General features: G+C 40.2%; 3 protein-coding genes across 4 annotated transcripts in view; all 3 read right to left on the bottom strand.

Moving 5' to 3' along the window:
- Sol1 (CUB domain-containing protein Sol1) overlaps positions 1–1,345 on the bottom strand; it is a 314,064-nt gene extending 312,719 nt beyond the window's left edge. For both annotated transcript variants that reach the window (XR_015290526.1, XM_086902370.1), the window contains exon 1: positions 612–1,345. Coding sequence is in view for 1 of the 2 variants with exons in the window: in XM_086902370.1 (XP_086758496.1) it covers positions 612–614 (3 nt within the window). In the remaining variant the exon portion in view is untranslated. The remainder of the gene's footprint in view (positions 1–611) is intronic.
- Positions 1,346–3,800: 2,455 nt separating this feature from the next.
- Positions 3,801–5,782, bottom strand: LOC105734943 (uncharacterized). The gene has a single exon (XM_012484180.3). It carries the CDS (start codon positions 5,669–5,671, stop codon positions 4,391–4,393), a length of 1,281 nt encoding a protein of 426 aa, XP_012339634.1. The 5' UTR covers positions 5,672–5,782; the 3' UTR covers positions 3,801–4,390.
- A 5,258-nt stretch (positions 5,783–11,040) lies between these two features.
- Positions 11,041–12,396, bottom strand: LOC105734944 (uncharacterized). The gene is made up of 2 exons (XM_012484181.2): positions 12,158–12,396; positions 11,041–11,685 (listed from the first exon to the last, which is right to left on the bottom strand). The coding sequence occupies exons 1-2, from the start codon at positions 12,242–12,244 to the stop codon at positions 11,335–11,337; spliced, it is 438 nt and encodes a 145-aa protein (XP_012339635.2). The 5' UTR covers positions 12,245–12,396; the 3' UTR covers positions 11,041–11,334.
- Between the last annotated feature and the right edge of the window lie 1,489 nt (positions 12,397–13,885).

The raw sequence follows: 13,885 nt of genomic DNA, 5'->3' as shown, positions 1-13,885 counted from the left end.
TAAAATTTATCGTATTTTTTTTGTTACGTAATATCATATAGCTATTATATGCGTGATATTCAGCTAGAATATTTTTCCTCGATTTTGAAAACGTATTGTCGCGATTAACGCCACGTGAAACGAATCTACGCGAGGTAGCGGACCCGTCAAGGACGAAAGAACGATCGTTCCTTGATTTTATTTTCAATCGTAAAAAAGGAGAATGGGTTCGGGGGCAACGTTGGAAAAACATTAATCCGACGAGGGATCAATGTTCCGTTCAAATGTTCCGAAATAAAATCGGAGGTTTTTCGCGCGCGTGTGCGTGAAAAAAAAGAAGAAAGAAAGAAAAATGGTGGACGAGAATATAGCACCGACGATTTAACCGCGATACTTGGCTGTTTGTACGCGTTTACGCGTTTACGTGTTTCGTAACGAGAAAAAAAAAAGTCTCGCGCAACAACTCGCGACGCGACGCGCAATTTTTTATCCCCCCCTCTCCCCTTCTGCGAGAAAACAACGACGACGAGCAAATGTTCCCCGTTAAAAAACCATTCCGCTACTCTTCCTTCCGAAGATTTGTATCTATTCGCGTTCGAAGAAAGAAAAGGAATTGAACGAACGCCACTCACCATTACGTTAAAGATTACGTTAAGTCCCTCGTGCTTCGGCGCCCGACACGAGCATTCCTTCACAGCCGGGCGACGTCTCCGCTGAATTCACGGCAGCTCGCACTTTCCACAACCAATTCATAGTCGACGCACTTTCCTCCGATCGTCCCCGATTCTTTACACACACATACACACACGTGCACACACCCTCGATTTTTTCGCCCCTCGCCCGCAAGAAATTCCTTCGCGTCGTCGTGTCGAGCGAGTCGAACGACGAAACTTCTCCGACTGCGAATCTCGAACCCCGTCCCCGCAATAAATATACGTGGTACGAGTGTTACATTTGCGCGTGTTTACGTTTGGCGCTCGACGATATTATTCGAGGAACGACCGATTCGAGGTACGCGAAAGTCGTTCGAGTATATAAATATAAACACACACGTGTCGACACCCATCCGATCCTTCTCGTCCGCCGCGGCTCAACAACCGTAACCTTTCTCCCTCATAATTGGGACGCGGGAAGGAGGGACGAGCGAGGTGTTTTACAAAACCGCGTTTTAAAATCGCGCCTCGAACCACCTCGAATCCATGGCGTTGCATCGACTCGAGGACGAGGAATATCTCTCTCTCTCTCTCTCTCTCTCTCTCTCGAAGAGCGCGCGTCGAGAGGGAATGGAGAGGGAGGGTTGGATTCGAGTCGAGTCAGGGTGAACGACGACGCGCCACGACTCTCGAGCGGCAGTTGACGCGACACTAGAGAGAAAATCCGGAGTCGGCTTGCCGCCACCGGACGTTGGGGGCGCCTGCGCCCTTCGCCGCCGCCAGAGTGTGCCGCGAAATTTTCGTGGGACGCGTCGATGCAACGCGCCAGTCTGGCCCACGACCATTTCGCGGCCGGATGCGTGTCCAATTTCGTTACCTTCTTTGTTTCGCGCCGGGACATCCCTCCCGGGGAAAAAAAGAAAAGAAAAGAAAAGGATTTTCGTCCCTCCCTCGGATTATTTCTCGAAGCATTTCTTCGATCTCGAAAATGAATCGATGCCAATAAGACTTGCGATCAAACTTTCACTTTGATTCATTCTTAACTCTTTGCACTGGTATTTATATTTAAGAAAGTTATTGTTATATACGTGTAGAACGTAATTATACATAATAATGGAATATAGGATAAGATTTTATCGGAGATGGGAAGAAAGGTTGGAACGTTTTTGAAGATAATTATTTTAAGGAGAATTACGGACGGTTAACGAGGCCGTCTAGTAAATAGCGATAATATTCGCAAGGTAGTGGTACAATGGTGGGATTACGGGAGTTAGTTGGAGGCTGTTGGTAACGAGCGAGGGTTAGCCGGGCCGAGTTCGGCACAGATGCAGATAATGGAATCGTAATGCTATCGGCTGATCGATGATAATTCTACATCGTTCAATGGAAAGCCTGTGAAGTATAACGAGCGCGCGAGGAATACCGAGCTTTTGTGATTAACAGATTTACGCGTTTCTCTCGATACTACTCTTCGCGATAATGTTGCATCGCACGATTTCACGTAATTTCCTCACCACCTGTTTCAACAACTATTTCTCGCGTAATCGGCGAGAATCGGTTTAAACGTCCTTCATATTTCCATCTTAATTTCTTTTTTTTTTTTTTTTTTAGGGATCGAATAAATTTAAATGGATTTCCAAAAATCCTGATCAAAAGAAAATGCGTTCGAAGGAATTTCACGGATTTCGTTTGTATAAAATAATTTCGCGTTTACTGAAACGTTCAATGACGGCCTACTGCTCGCATTCATCTTCCTGTTTATCGCGTGTTTACCACGACGGGGGAGGGGAAGGTTACAATTCGTCGAACGGACTCGTTTCGGACGCGTCCACGTCGGTGGGGAATAATAGGATGATGGGACGATTGAGAAAGAGGAGAGGGAAAAATAATGATAGTAATAACAGTTGTTGAGGATTCACGTGTAATAATATCGGGATCCATCATCGATAGGTAAGCGCAATTTACCGGTTATGTCATTGGCTCGACACGGGAACGATTACGGCTACCTCGAATTGCCGGCCGTAAAACGAACTTCTGCTTTAATCTGACATAACATTACGGCCCATTGAATGGGACCCGGTGTTTCTCATTTTCGCCAACCGAGGAATATCGGATGCTCGATTATTGCGCAACCAAGATAAATTTGCCAACACCGATTCAACACCGTTCCACTTTTTCTCTTTGATCTAACGCTATCATCCTGCAAATGGATCCTGTTTCGTAGAAAATAATTAATAATTATTTTCGCGCCCATATTTCTTTGTAAATAATCGACAGTAACTTGCGTATTTTCTTTTCGAAAGAATTCAGGACAATGCTCCTTTTCCTTGTTATATTTTTTCAACGTTCTTTAACTAATTTTCTCATTCTGGAATGTTTCGTAAATATAATAAATAATTAATAATTTTATAAAAAAAAAAACGATACGAACATTGATTTTGCGACATCGATGTCAAAATATTTGGGTATTTTCTTTTCGAAAGAATTCAACAGTCCTCTCTTTCACTGGTACTTTTTTTCAACGTTTTTTAACTGATGTTCTCTTCCCGGGGAACGAATTTCCTGTTTCGTAAATAATTAATAATTTTATAAAAAAAAAAAAAAATACGAACATTGATTTTGCGACATCGATGTCAAAATAATACTTTCTTTCCAAAGAGAGATATTCAACAGTGCTCCGTTGCTCTTTTCAACGTTCTTTAATCTGACGTCGCGACGTCGATGCCAAAATACTCGTGTATTCTTTTCTCTCGAAACGATGTAAAAGTCGAAAGGAGTCAAGATTATGGGGTAAAAGTTGCTTTAAATATTAGGGGTTCCTATCTCCTATCTCCCTCGGCCTTTTGCAGGATTTCTGCAAAGTTTATTACGTGCCATAATCCCTTTTCCCTTTTACGATAAAGTTCGGCTAACGGAGAGCGATGGCGTCGTTTAAGCCGGCAAAGAGAGGAGGAGGAGGAGGAGGAAATTAGCTTTCTTAACGATTCTCGGTTCAACAAAGCTACCAACGCGCGAGAAATGATCGCGTGAAATAATTATATTAAAGCGTTAGGCGAAGAGGCAACAAACGGATCGTTGGCGTCATCGTTCGACGAGCAATCGTTCGAGCGGCTATAAAATATGGCCGGGGAAAGGATGGAAGGAACAATGGAAGGCGACTTCCATACGTGACTTTATTATTATTTACTTTATTATCGTTGCACAGGGTATCGTTTACAAGGAAATGGTGGAAAAAAAGGAAAACGAAGGATTGAACGGAACAACGGAGAAGATTAGACGATATAATAAAAGCATACTTCTGGCGTACTTGCTTGCGAAACGTTATTAATAATCAACGAAAGGGCAAGTAAATGTAACCAAATGTATAAAAAGACGATACGCTACGATTCTTTCACGAAATTCTCGTTCCCTGTTTGCGCTGCCTGCTTTCAAAATTAAATATAATCGAACAATGTTATGTTATCATTGCACAAACACGGATATTACGACGATAACAACGAATATCGAAGACGTATCGAAAGAAAAAGGAGGGAAGAAAACACGTATATTCACAAGAGAGAGAAATGTATTAAACGTTTCGCAAACGAGGCATCCGTTGGCAAAAGATTCGCTAAATTCACTACTCCTCTCCGGCTTATTAAATAACCGCCCTCTTACGAAGCTCTGAATTTCTACGGAACTTCTTCCCGTTCCCTTTCTCATATCACGAATCATATCCCAAGACACATCGACGATCCACCCCTCTTCACCACTTTCCCTTAAGAATCGGAGGCGATGAGCTCCCCGATCTCCTCGATCACCTCGCCGATGCGTATCCGATACATCTCGTTCGCCCTGCACTCGCTCCTCACGAGATCCGGTCGCCGATCCCCGTACACGTAGTGCTCCAATTTCTCGGTCGAGCCGACGAAATATTCCTCGACCGCCTGCTTCGAGAGCAGCATTACCTGCATATTGGCGACCGCGAACGCCAACGCCATGCTCCTCGTCTCCTCGCAACTCTTCACCAATTGTTCCCGCGGCAAACACTCCTCGGCGACCAGGCCCTCCCCGGCCAACTCCCTCCTCACAGTCTCGTAATAAACGTCGAGGAGCAGGTGGCGGCACTCGCGTCTCGTCGCTCTCGAGGTGGTGAGAACTAAAGCGATCTCGAAGTCGTGGGCAGGGAGGCCGTACTTCAAGAATTGGAAATCGACGAGGTAGCAGCCGACGGGTCTGCCCCCGTTGTCCGCCTTGAACATTATGTTGTTGGACCACAAGTCCCTGTGGCACATCACCTTCCTCCACTTGCCGGACGGCGCCACGAGCTCCGGCAGCCTTGGCACCCACTCCCCGATCCACCCCTTTATCGCCGCCGCCCTCTCCCCCCTCAACCCCTCGTTCATGTCGACCATGGCGCAGGCACCTTTCACGCACGAGGCCAGATACTTGGCGGCCAACGGCTCGCTGTCGATGAACGCCACCTCTTCCAACAGATGGCCGTAAACGTCGAGGATCGTCCTCCCCGTGGCGCGTCGAAGCCTCTCGTCCAGGATCAAGGATCTCGAGTGGAGGGTGGCGATCGCCCTGGCCAACAGTATCCAATGCTCCTTCCCGTAAGTGGCGTACTTGTCAAGCGTCGCGTAACCGCTGTCCACCGCGTCCTCGAGGACGATTATACGGTCGTTCTTGCCCAGGTAGTAGTCGGGCAGCCATTTCGGCCCGCTCCCAACCCCCATCTCGGGTATTATCACCCCGTAAACGTCGATCTCCTTGTTGAACGTGTTGTGACGGACCAGGAAGTCGTATTGGGGGCTCGAGGTGGGGGGCGGCGTCTTGGCGAAGTATCTCAGGGAACGGGACCCCTCGTCCCCCTTCGTGGCCACCGTGACGGTGAGGGTGTAGTACTGGCCCAGGAACCCGTTCGTCTCGCCCAACTTGTCCAAGCTCCAGGCTCGCGTGACGCGAGACTCGTCGGGGCCGAGCTCGCGCTCCACGATCTTCTCCACGTCCGAGTCGAGGAGGAGAGCGGACGGGCGGCGAGATGTCGAGTCGGCCATTGATTTGCCGATCGATTTGCGAATATATCGTCCTCCCAAATACGCGAAGCAAGCGTAAACACGTCGTAAATATAAGGCAATATCCGGACGTTTGTTCGAGGAAATCGGTTGGAGAATGATTCCTCGGCAAACATCGGTGTCCTCTTATCGGCGACGATTCGAAAACTTAGATAAACTGCGGGGAGGAGTCGGGGAGAGACGGGGAGATCCCCGGCTCAATGAGGCATTGTTTCGACAAACAATGTCCCGATTCTAGTAATTTATACATCCCGTAAATCTGCCGGAAATAGATATGACGAGAAAATGTGCTTCGCGATTTAATACTATTTTAAGAGAGGAGGGAGGAGGAAAAAAAACGTTACCACGCCACGATTGCGTGCTTCCGTTGATTTGTTGTCGATCGTACGTTGTTATCCGTATGAAGAAAAGTTCGAACGAATCGATTATGGAAAATCGATTTTGGAATTTTGAATTTTTATTTTTCACTTTGTTCATTCGTTGAGCACTTTTTGAAGTGGATGCATGTCTTTTAAAGTCTTTTAAATCTTTTTCAGAGAAGAAGAAGAAATATTTATTATCGCGTGTAATCGTTGGAGACGGAACGAACACGTTAACGAATAAATATGGAAAATTTTTTTTCACGGAACAATGGAAACACGCGTTGCATTCCGTATTTGCGAAACTTTTATGGATACGTAAAGTTGAACTATCAGCGGCGATAAATGGATTATCAATTGACGAATAGTTTTAAACCTTGGGACAATGTCAGAGAGAGAGAGAGAGAGAATATGGTAGCGTTGTTTGGATGAATTGTTCGAGGTTTTTTCTTCTTTTCTTTTCTTTCCTTTTTTTTATCACTTTTTTCAAGTCATCGCGTTTCAAGCGAGAATAGAAGAATTGTTGAATAAACGTCACTGTATCTCGTAAATTACGGGATCTAACGTTGCACAATTATACAAACAAAACGGGTCGAACAAATATTAGAGGAGGCGTTGAGATGAAAATCTGATTTATCAACTTTCTTCGCTGAATAAAAATCCAATTTTTCTTTATTTCCCTCTTTCAAAACATCGAGCAAATACAAATATTCCCTTCAGCGACAACCGTACGTTCCCCGATCATATATAGATCGCGATGTACTTTGTTCCAATTTTTTTTTTTATTTTTTTTTTTTTTTTAAATTAATTTCAACATCTCCGCTTCAAATCCCTCGAGCGGATAGAAAGCATACAACCCGCCTGATTTCTTTTGGGAATGCTTGGCAATGCCGATCCTTAAGGGATTAATGTCGGATGCGCTTTTAGCACCGCCAACGTGGACGTGTAAATCCTGAAACAAATACGATATATCGGGGAAAATTCGCGACTGGATGCAGCATTCGCGAGAAGAAACGCGCCAAACTTGGATCCCGCTTAATTTTTCCGGTTGGAAAAAATTGGGGAAAAAGGGAATCGCGTTGCATTCGTCGAAATTGTTGCCCGTTTGCAACAATTTTTCGAAAATGTTGTTCTCGTTCCTTCGTTAATTCGTTCGTAAGCCGAAAAAAAAAGAAAGAAAAATCGTGGAAACGTTGGTCGAATTTAATTCGTCAAGAAATGCGAAATTCTTCTTGGAAAGGGAGGAAAGTCACACTCTAGATATTTTCGTTTCGGCTTGGTTACTTGGCAAAGGAAATTGGATTAAATGCGTTGCGAAGGAGAGAAGTAGCGGGCGATATCGGCATGCGCACGCCGATATAATTATTGCTGATTGAGTTTTCAACTGGAGCGGCGTTCGCCCATAATTCGACCGTGCGGTTCAAACTCTTCCTTCGTTGCTTTCTCGTTCGTGTCGAGAGGGGGGAAAAAAATAGGATCCAACCCCTTTGAATCAGTGCTTTTAAATTAAAAATTAACCGAGGCCGATTTATTAGAAGGGGAACAATAAAATCGAAATCGATGACGTTTCTGGCGAAAAATTACTAGATTTTTATCCGCGAAATATACCCTTTCTTCTCGAGCTCCGATGTACGATCTGTATACTGAATATTTGAAGCGGTGACGTTTTTTCGCGTAACAAATTCACTCCGTTCGACTTGGTTCCGAGCATCGTTAAACGGCAAAGTTTGCACGTCGCCGAGGCGAGTTTTTAATTGGCCGGTTGGTCGGGCAACAACAGGACAACGCCTCGTCTCCTTTTTATTTGTTTCCGTGAGCAACGAAGAACGCGGCCCGAAAACACAGAATTCTGATTAATTGACGCGGCTTTAATTAAACTTTTAATTAACGGGGCGAGAAACAAAGAATTTAAAAAGTTGGCGCTCGCTTGGCCGTGACCCTGGTCGATTAACCGACCACGATGAATATCTGGCCACGTTAATGCGCATAAATTTGCAAGAAAATTCCTTCTCCTTCGATCGGGATTTCGTCTCCGCGAGCCGAACTTTTCATATTCGTGTCGTCGACGTTTCCGTCCATCGAATAACGGCGATAATACGAACGAGAACGTGGAGAAAATTGTTGCGACCGAGAGGTTATGTCGCGTAGAATTAATATTTTCATCTGAGTCGTGAACGATTCCGCGATAATAACACTTAATTTTATATTTATTCGCAATGTTATTTATTTATCGTATGTTAAAGGAATAATATTTTCACGATACGTTTTCACGAATAATTGTATCGAGTTCGATCGGGAGTATATTCTAGGTTATGTAAAATCCTGCTCGACTTCCTTTCGTTACTTTCTATACCTACGAATTTCAGCGATCTCTCGATACCCTCGCATGAAACTTGATGCCAACTCGATGTTGTTAGAAGTAGTAGTAGGTATATGCCCGATGTATGCGCTCTACCTTCTCTTCGTGTCTATCCCGCATATTCGAAAACAACGAATCGAGTATCACGCTACTTTTGCTTGGAAAGGTAGAAAGGTATAGTTGATACCAATCCTCGAAGATAATGGATAAAATTGTCTTACGCTCGCGAGAAACGTATTTCGAAATTCATGGTAACGAAATTAAAATCGAAATTATGTTCTCGCGAGAGACGTTTTAATTAATTTGCAATACCGATTTCCAAAGCGGAAATTACATTCGAAATTGTGATTAATTTCGCTTCGAATTTTCTACTCGTGAAGAAAATATTTAAGCTCTCCGGTTATCCATTAATGTTTATTTAATGCGTTATTTGTATTAATTATTAAATATAATATCGTTGAAAAGTGCGATAATGGCATTAACGAAGCATTCAACGTTGGAGATGGGAATTACGACGATAATCGTGAAACGTAAAAGTGTGGAATTCTCGATGCATTTGACGAATATTGGTTTTTCGAACCAATGTTGATTTAAATTCCGTATATGAGAAAGCAAACGTTATATGCACATTTGAAACGATTCCGTGTTCACCGTTTCTTTCGTCGATCTGTCCGACAACGTGGAAATCTGTATTCAAGTCAGCAACTGGAAAAAGAGATAGCCAAGGATTAAGAGAAAATATAGCTATACTGGTTAGAACGTAGGAATTGATAAAAATGGTCGATCGAATATAATTTTATCCAAGGGAATGACGGAAATGTTATCAAAGTTATTAAAGTTATTAAATTTTACGAATAATTTTTAACTTGTTTTTGAAATTTGAGAACAAATTTCACGTGCCACTTTTTTTTTCAAGTTATATTAATTTTAATACGAAATCGAAATTTATACAATGAAACGTACGTAGGAAAGAATTGGCACTCGAAATTTTTATCGAATTTTATCGAAACATCGTGATATGAAACGTATGATCATTTATTTAATTTTATATTTTTTTACTCGAAAAATATAATTTGTAAAAGTTTCAACACAAGGTTCTTCTTTTCCTCAAACAAGTATATTTTAAAATTATGGAATTATCACTGCGTTTCTCCTTTTACTTTTACAAATTATCGTGGGAATACATTTTGCTTCTAAATTAAATGAAGAAATAAATAGAAAAATTAATACTAGTGGCGCCATCTCGCGTTTGGATCGTGGAAGCTTCGACTCGTTACTAGCAAAGCAGAACGTGCAAGGAGGTATTCGTGACGTCACAGACAAGGAGATCAACGTGCGAGAAGGACAGATAATATCCCCCACCATTTCGAAAACGCTACATCAAAAATTTATTAATTACACATTTTTTACTAAAAATTTCTATACTTTTAGGCTCGTATCTTTAAACTGAAGCTTCGTCCAAGTTTCTCGTGTTAATTTTAACGCGAAATTCTTTTTAATTATTTATTTATCAACGATTATCGTAGACAGTGAATCTCGTGAATTCAAAATTTCCGTAACCGAGTAATAAATAATCGATTTGCTCGTTTAAACGAAAGCAGAAATGTGAACAAAAATGATACGTGAAAGTAGAGGAAGGAATAACGTTTCAAACGCGTGTATTCATATTTATAAATAAATTTTATGATAATGAGAAATTAATGAAAATCGTGTTAAACGTTATAATGCATGGTCGGTATGGTCGGTAATATTAATCGTTAATAAATAATTAATTGAAAACGAATTCACGTCGAAATTGACACGAGAAATTTGTGTAGAGTTCTAACTCAACAAATCACGAACGTAAAAGTGTGGAAATTCTGTGCAGTAAAAAGTGCAGTGGAAAACTAAATTAAAAATTAATCATTTATTAACGAATAATGTTACCGACCGTACCGACTCTACTGACATGCAACCAATTTTTCATCAATTTCTCTAAATTATTATAAAATTTATTTATAAATATCAATATACATATTTGAAACGTTACTTCCTCTTCTACTTTCACGTGTTTTATTTTTATTCGTAATTACATTGTTGTTTGAATGAACAAATTGATTGTTTACTACTTGATCACGGAGTGGGGGATTGCGATAATCGAATTAAACAAACGATTAATCAAACGAAGAATTTCATGTTAAAATTAACATGGAAAATTTGTACAAAGATTCGGCAAGAAAATGCGAATTTAAAAGTGCAAAAATTTTTACTAAAAAACGAATAATTAATTAATTTTCAATATAGCGTTTTCGAAATGGTGGGAGATATTAGTCTCTGTCCTTCTCCCACAGTTATCTCTTTGTCCGTGACGTCACGAATACCTCCTTGCATATTCTGCTTTGCTAGTAACGAATCGAAGCTTCCACGATCCAAACGCGAGATGGCGCCACTAGTATTAATTTTTCTATTTTCTTTACTCGATTTGTATACAAAAATTACGTACGTATATTTCTGTAATATTCATAAAAATATGTCCAGACAGAAAGTGGAATTTTTTTCGTTTCTTCAGGTTGAAGATAGTAGTAAATTCTCTAATATAGAATAATTTTGTACCACTGTACGTTGAATATAAATTTTAAATTAGTAATTCAAGATTGAGTTGAAAAATGTTTTTTATTTTTACATTGTACAAAATACATACAAATATACATTAAATAATAAAACATAATATATAAATATATAAATATAAATTGATTAAAATTATTCAAAAAAATAAAATTGCTAAACGCATAATATACGCAAACAAATATACGAAAATTTCAGACGAATGATAATAATTGTTTGTTGTAAATGATAAATTATGTTCTTGCTTATATTCATCGTTTAATTCGATCGAGTAATTAAATCGATCGCTAAATTAATAGGATTCGTCCAATTATGGGCTCGTTTTATTGGAAACAAATCGGTTTCTGCTGTTTTTCCTCGTCAGTGGTTAATTCGAAGCCGCTGCGATAATAAAATTCTTTCACTTTGCTGCACCGATGATACTTCTTGTCAGGGATATCGATTTGAACTCTGTTCGGTCGACCGTACGAGTGACTGGTAATCATCGGGATCTTCAGACCTTTGTTCTCCCTCGCGATTTCCAACCAAATAAGACTCTGCTTGATACGATCGCATCGCGGCTTGCCGGGATCGAAACCGTCCACTTTATGAAGACGCTCGTACGCCCATTTTGTGCTGTCCTCTTTGTTATTGTTAAAATAAGAGATCGAATGTCGCGGAGCGAACGGTTCCAACTGAAATCAATTTCTTCCTCCAAGTGTTGATTCGTACACGATGATTTTCAATTACGTATTAATACTTACACGGAGGATTTTATACACGTAAAGGATTTACTTTTTTTTTTTCAAAATAACCGGCTGACAGAAACTAATAAATCTACAATTCAATCTATCTATCGGTTTACGACTAGCAAATTTTTTAGTCTTGCATTCGTCCCCCGAAATATTAATACATAGACGTGGATAGGATAGGATGCGATATTTGATCGAAGATAAAATCACCGTGGCCGAGATCTGAGACAGCGTTATCAGAGACAACGTTTGACAAGAAAATTTCATCCCGAATGATAGATTTGAAATGATTTTTCCGTATCTCGTGCCGAGAGCTGTCTCAGCGAACGAATTCTATTTACTCTCTCTCTCTCTCTCTCTTTTTTCGCGTTAATTATTGTTAAACTCCCCGTATTCGTTTGGAAAGTTCTCTTACCACGGGATAACACTTGAATTCTTTTCGAATGTTCTCGTCTCTCGCCCGCATCTCCACCCAAGGAATGATGTAATCTGGCTGATGCATTTTCTTATCTTTCTTATCTTTACGCAGGGAGAGGAAGGATTTACAACTGAGCGGGAATTAACTGCGAATTTCGTATGTTGTTGCGATCCTTTCTGTGCAAACTGTCGTCGAATAAAGTGAAGATGTCACATCTTGCGAAACAAAAGGGCGCCGGGTGAGAGAAAATGAAACTCGTATTTTTAAAAGGGTCGAAAGAGTGGAACGTGCGTGCAACAACAATTTTTTATGTATATATTTTTTTTCTTATTTTAGAATCCAATATTTATTTAGAAATCCTTTAATACGATAACAAGGAAAAAAAGAAGTGAAAGAAACGAAAGGAAAGTATAAGTTATAAAAATGGTTAAAGATAAATCAAAATAATAAAAAAGGAGAAATCGAAGAGAAAAAGCGAAATAAAAGTTTTCTTTCGATTGAATATCTCGATCTGATCGAGTATTTATGATTAAAAAAGAAAAAGAAAAAAAGTTCAATCGAAAGAAAATGAAGCCTTCGTTTTCTTATATCGTTGTTTAATAAGTGCCACGACACGCCATCTTACGAAACACGCAACAAGTTCTCCCGGATAAATCATTAGTTCGACGATTTTATGCGACGCGGCGCTGCTTGTATAATTCCTATTACTAATTTTTACGGAAATAAAGATAATCGGAATTGAATTTGAAAGCCTCCGTTTAATTAACCACTGATCAACAACTGCCGATAAGCTGTTTTCCCTTCCTGGTTTTAGGATTCGGTCAACTTTCGTTAAATCGATTTCCATCTATTCGATTAAAATTTCATTGGATCGACGCATCGCCTGTGCGCTTTCTCCCTCGATGTATTTTTTTTTTCTTTTTTTTTTTTTTTTTTCCACTCTAAAATGTTTTTCAAATGTTTTTCGGAGAGGAAATTCGAGGATATTCGATTACACATAAAATCTTTTATTTCTTCGTTCTAGAATTATTTATATTTAAATCCACACGAACAAAACATGGAAGCTCTTTGTATCGCGCGTTGTATCGTATTGAAATATTATATATATATATATATATATAAAAAGTTGTTTCATCGTGTGGATGATAATTGCATGAAACGAGGAGATAATAAAATAATTTGAATTTATATGAATATAACGTGTTAATTGAATACTTGGTTACAAAATAGGTGTATCCTCATTAGTAGAAGAAGTTTCGTAGCGGGGCTAGGTAAACGTTTCTTTATACGTTAATTAAAACGATTTTTATACGTTACCAAAAGGATATTAACCACGAATGAAATAAAAAGAGAGACAAAAGGCCATAAACGAGGAACAAAGGAAAGGAATTTTTCACAATTTCAATTCTTCGTAAAGCGGAATAATTGCATGGATACATAAATATTAAATTACGTATGCCTATTGCTACAAAGGTTCGTACGAGCGTATTCTCAAACGTATTCTCGTTCAAGGTATAACCGAATACATTAAAGGATATGTTAATGATTTCTCTCGAACGATTACTTCTCTTTACACGTATATAACAATGTTACGTGTAAAGGTGATCGTGGATCTTGAAACTGAAAACTGTTGTCGCGTGAAGCGACAGCACTCTCACGAAAGAACTTTTTTGTTCATTTCCCAACAAAATTTACCAATTAAGTAGAGAGAAGCGAGAGAAAAAG

The sequence above is a fragment of the Apis florea genome, unplaced genomic scaffold (assembly GCF_048593485.1).
Source record: "Apis florea isolate Af1SG1 unplaced genomic scaffold, ASM4859348v1 contig_2272_pilon, whole genome shotgun sequence".
Taxonomy (NCBI): Eukaryota; Metazoa; Arthropoda; class Insecta; order Hymenoptera; family Apidae; genus Apis; species Apis florea.
This window is presented reverse-complemented; position numbering and strand designations above follow the sequence as displayed.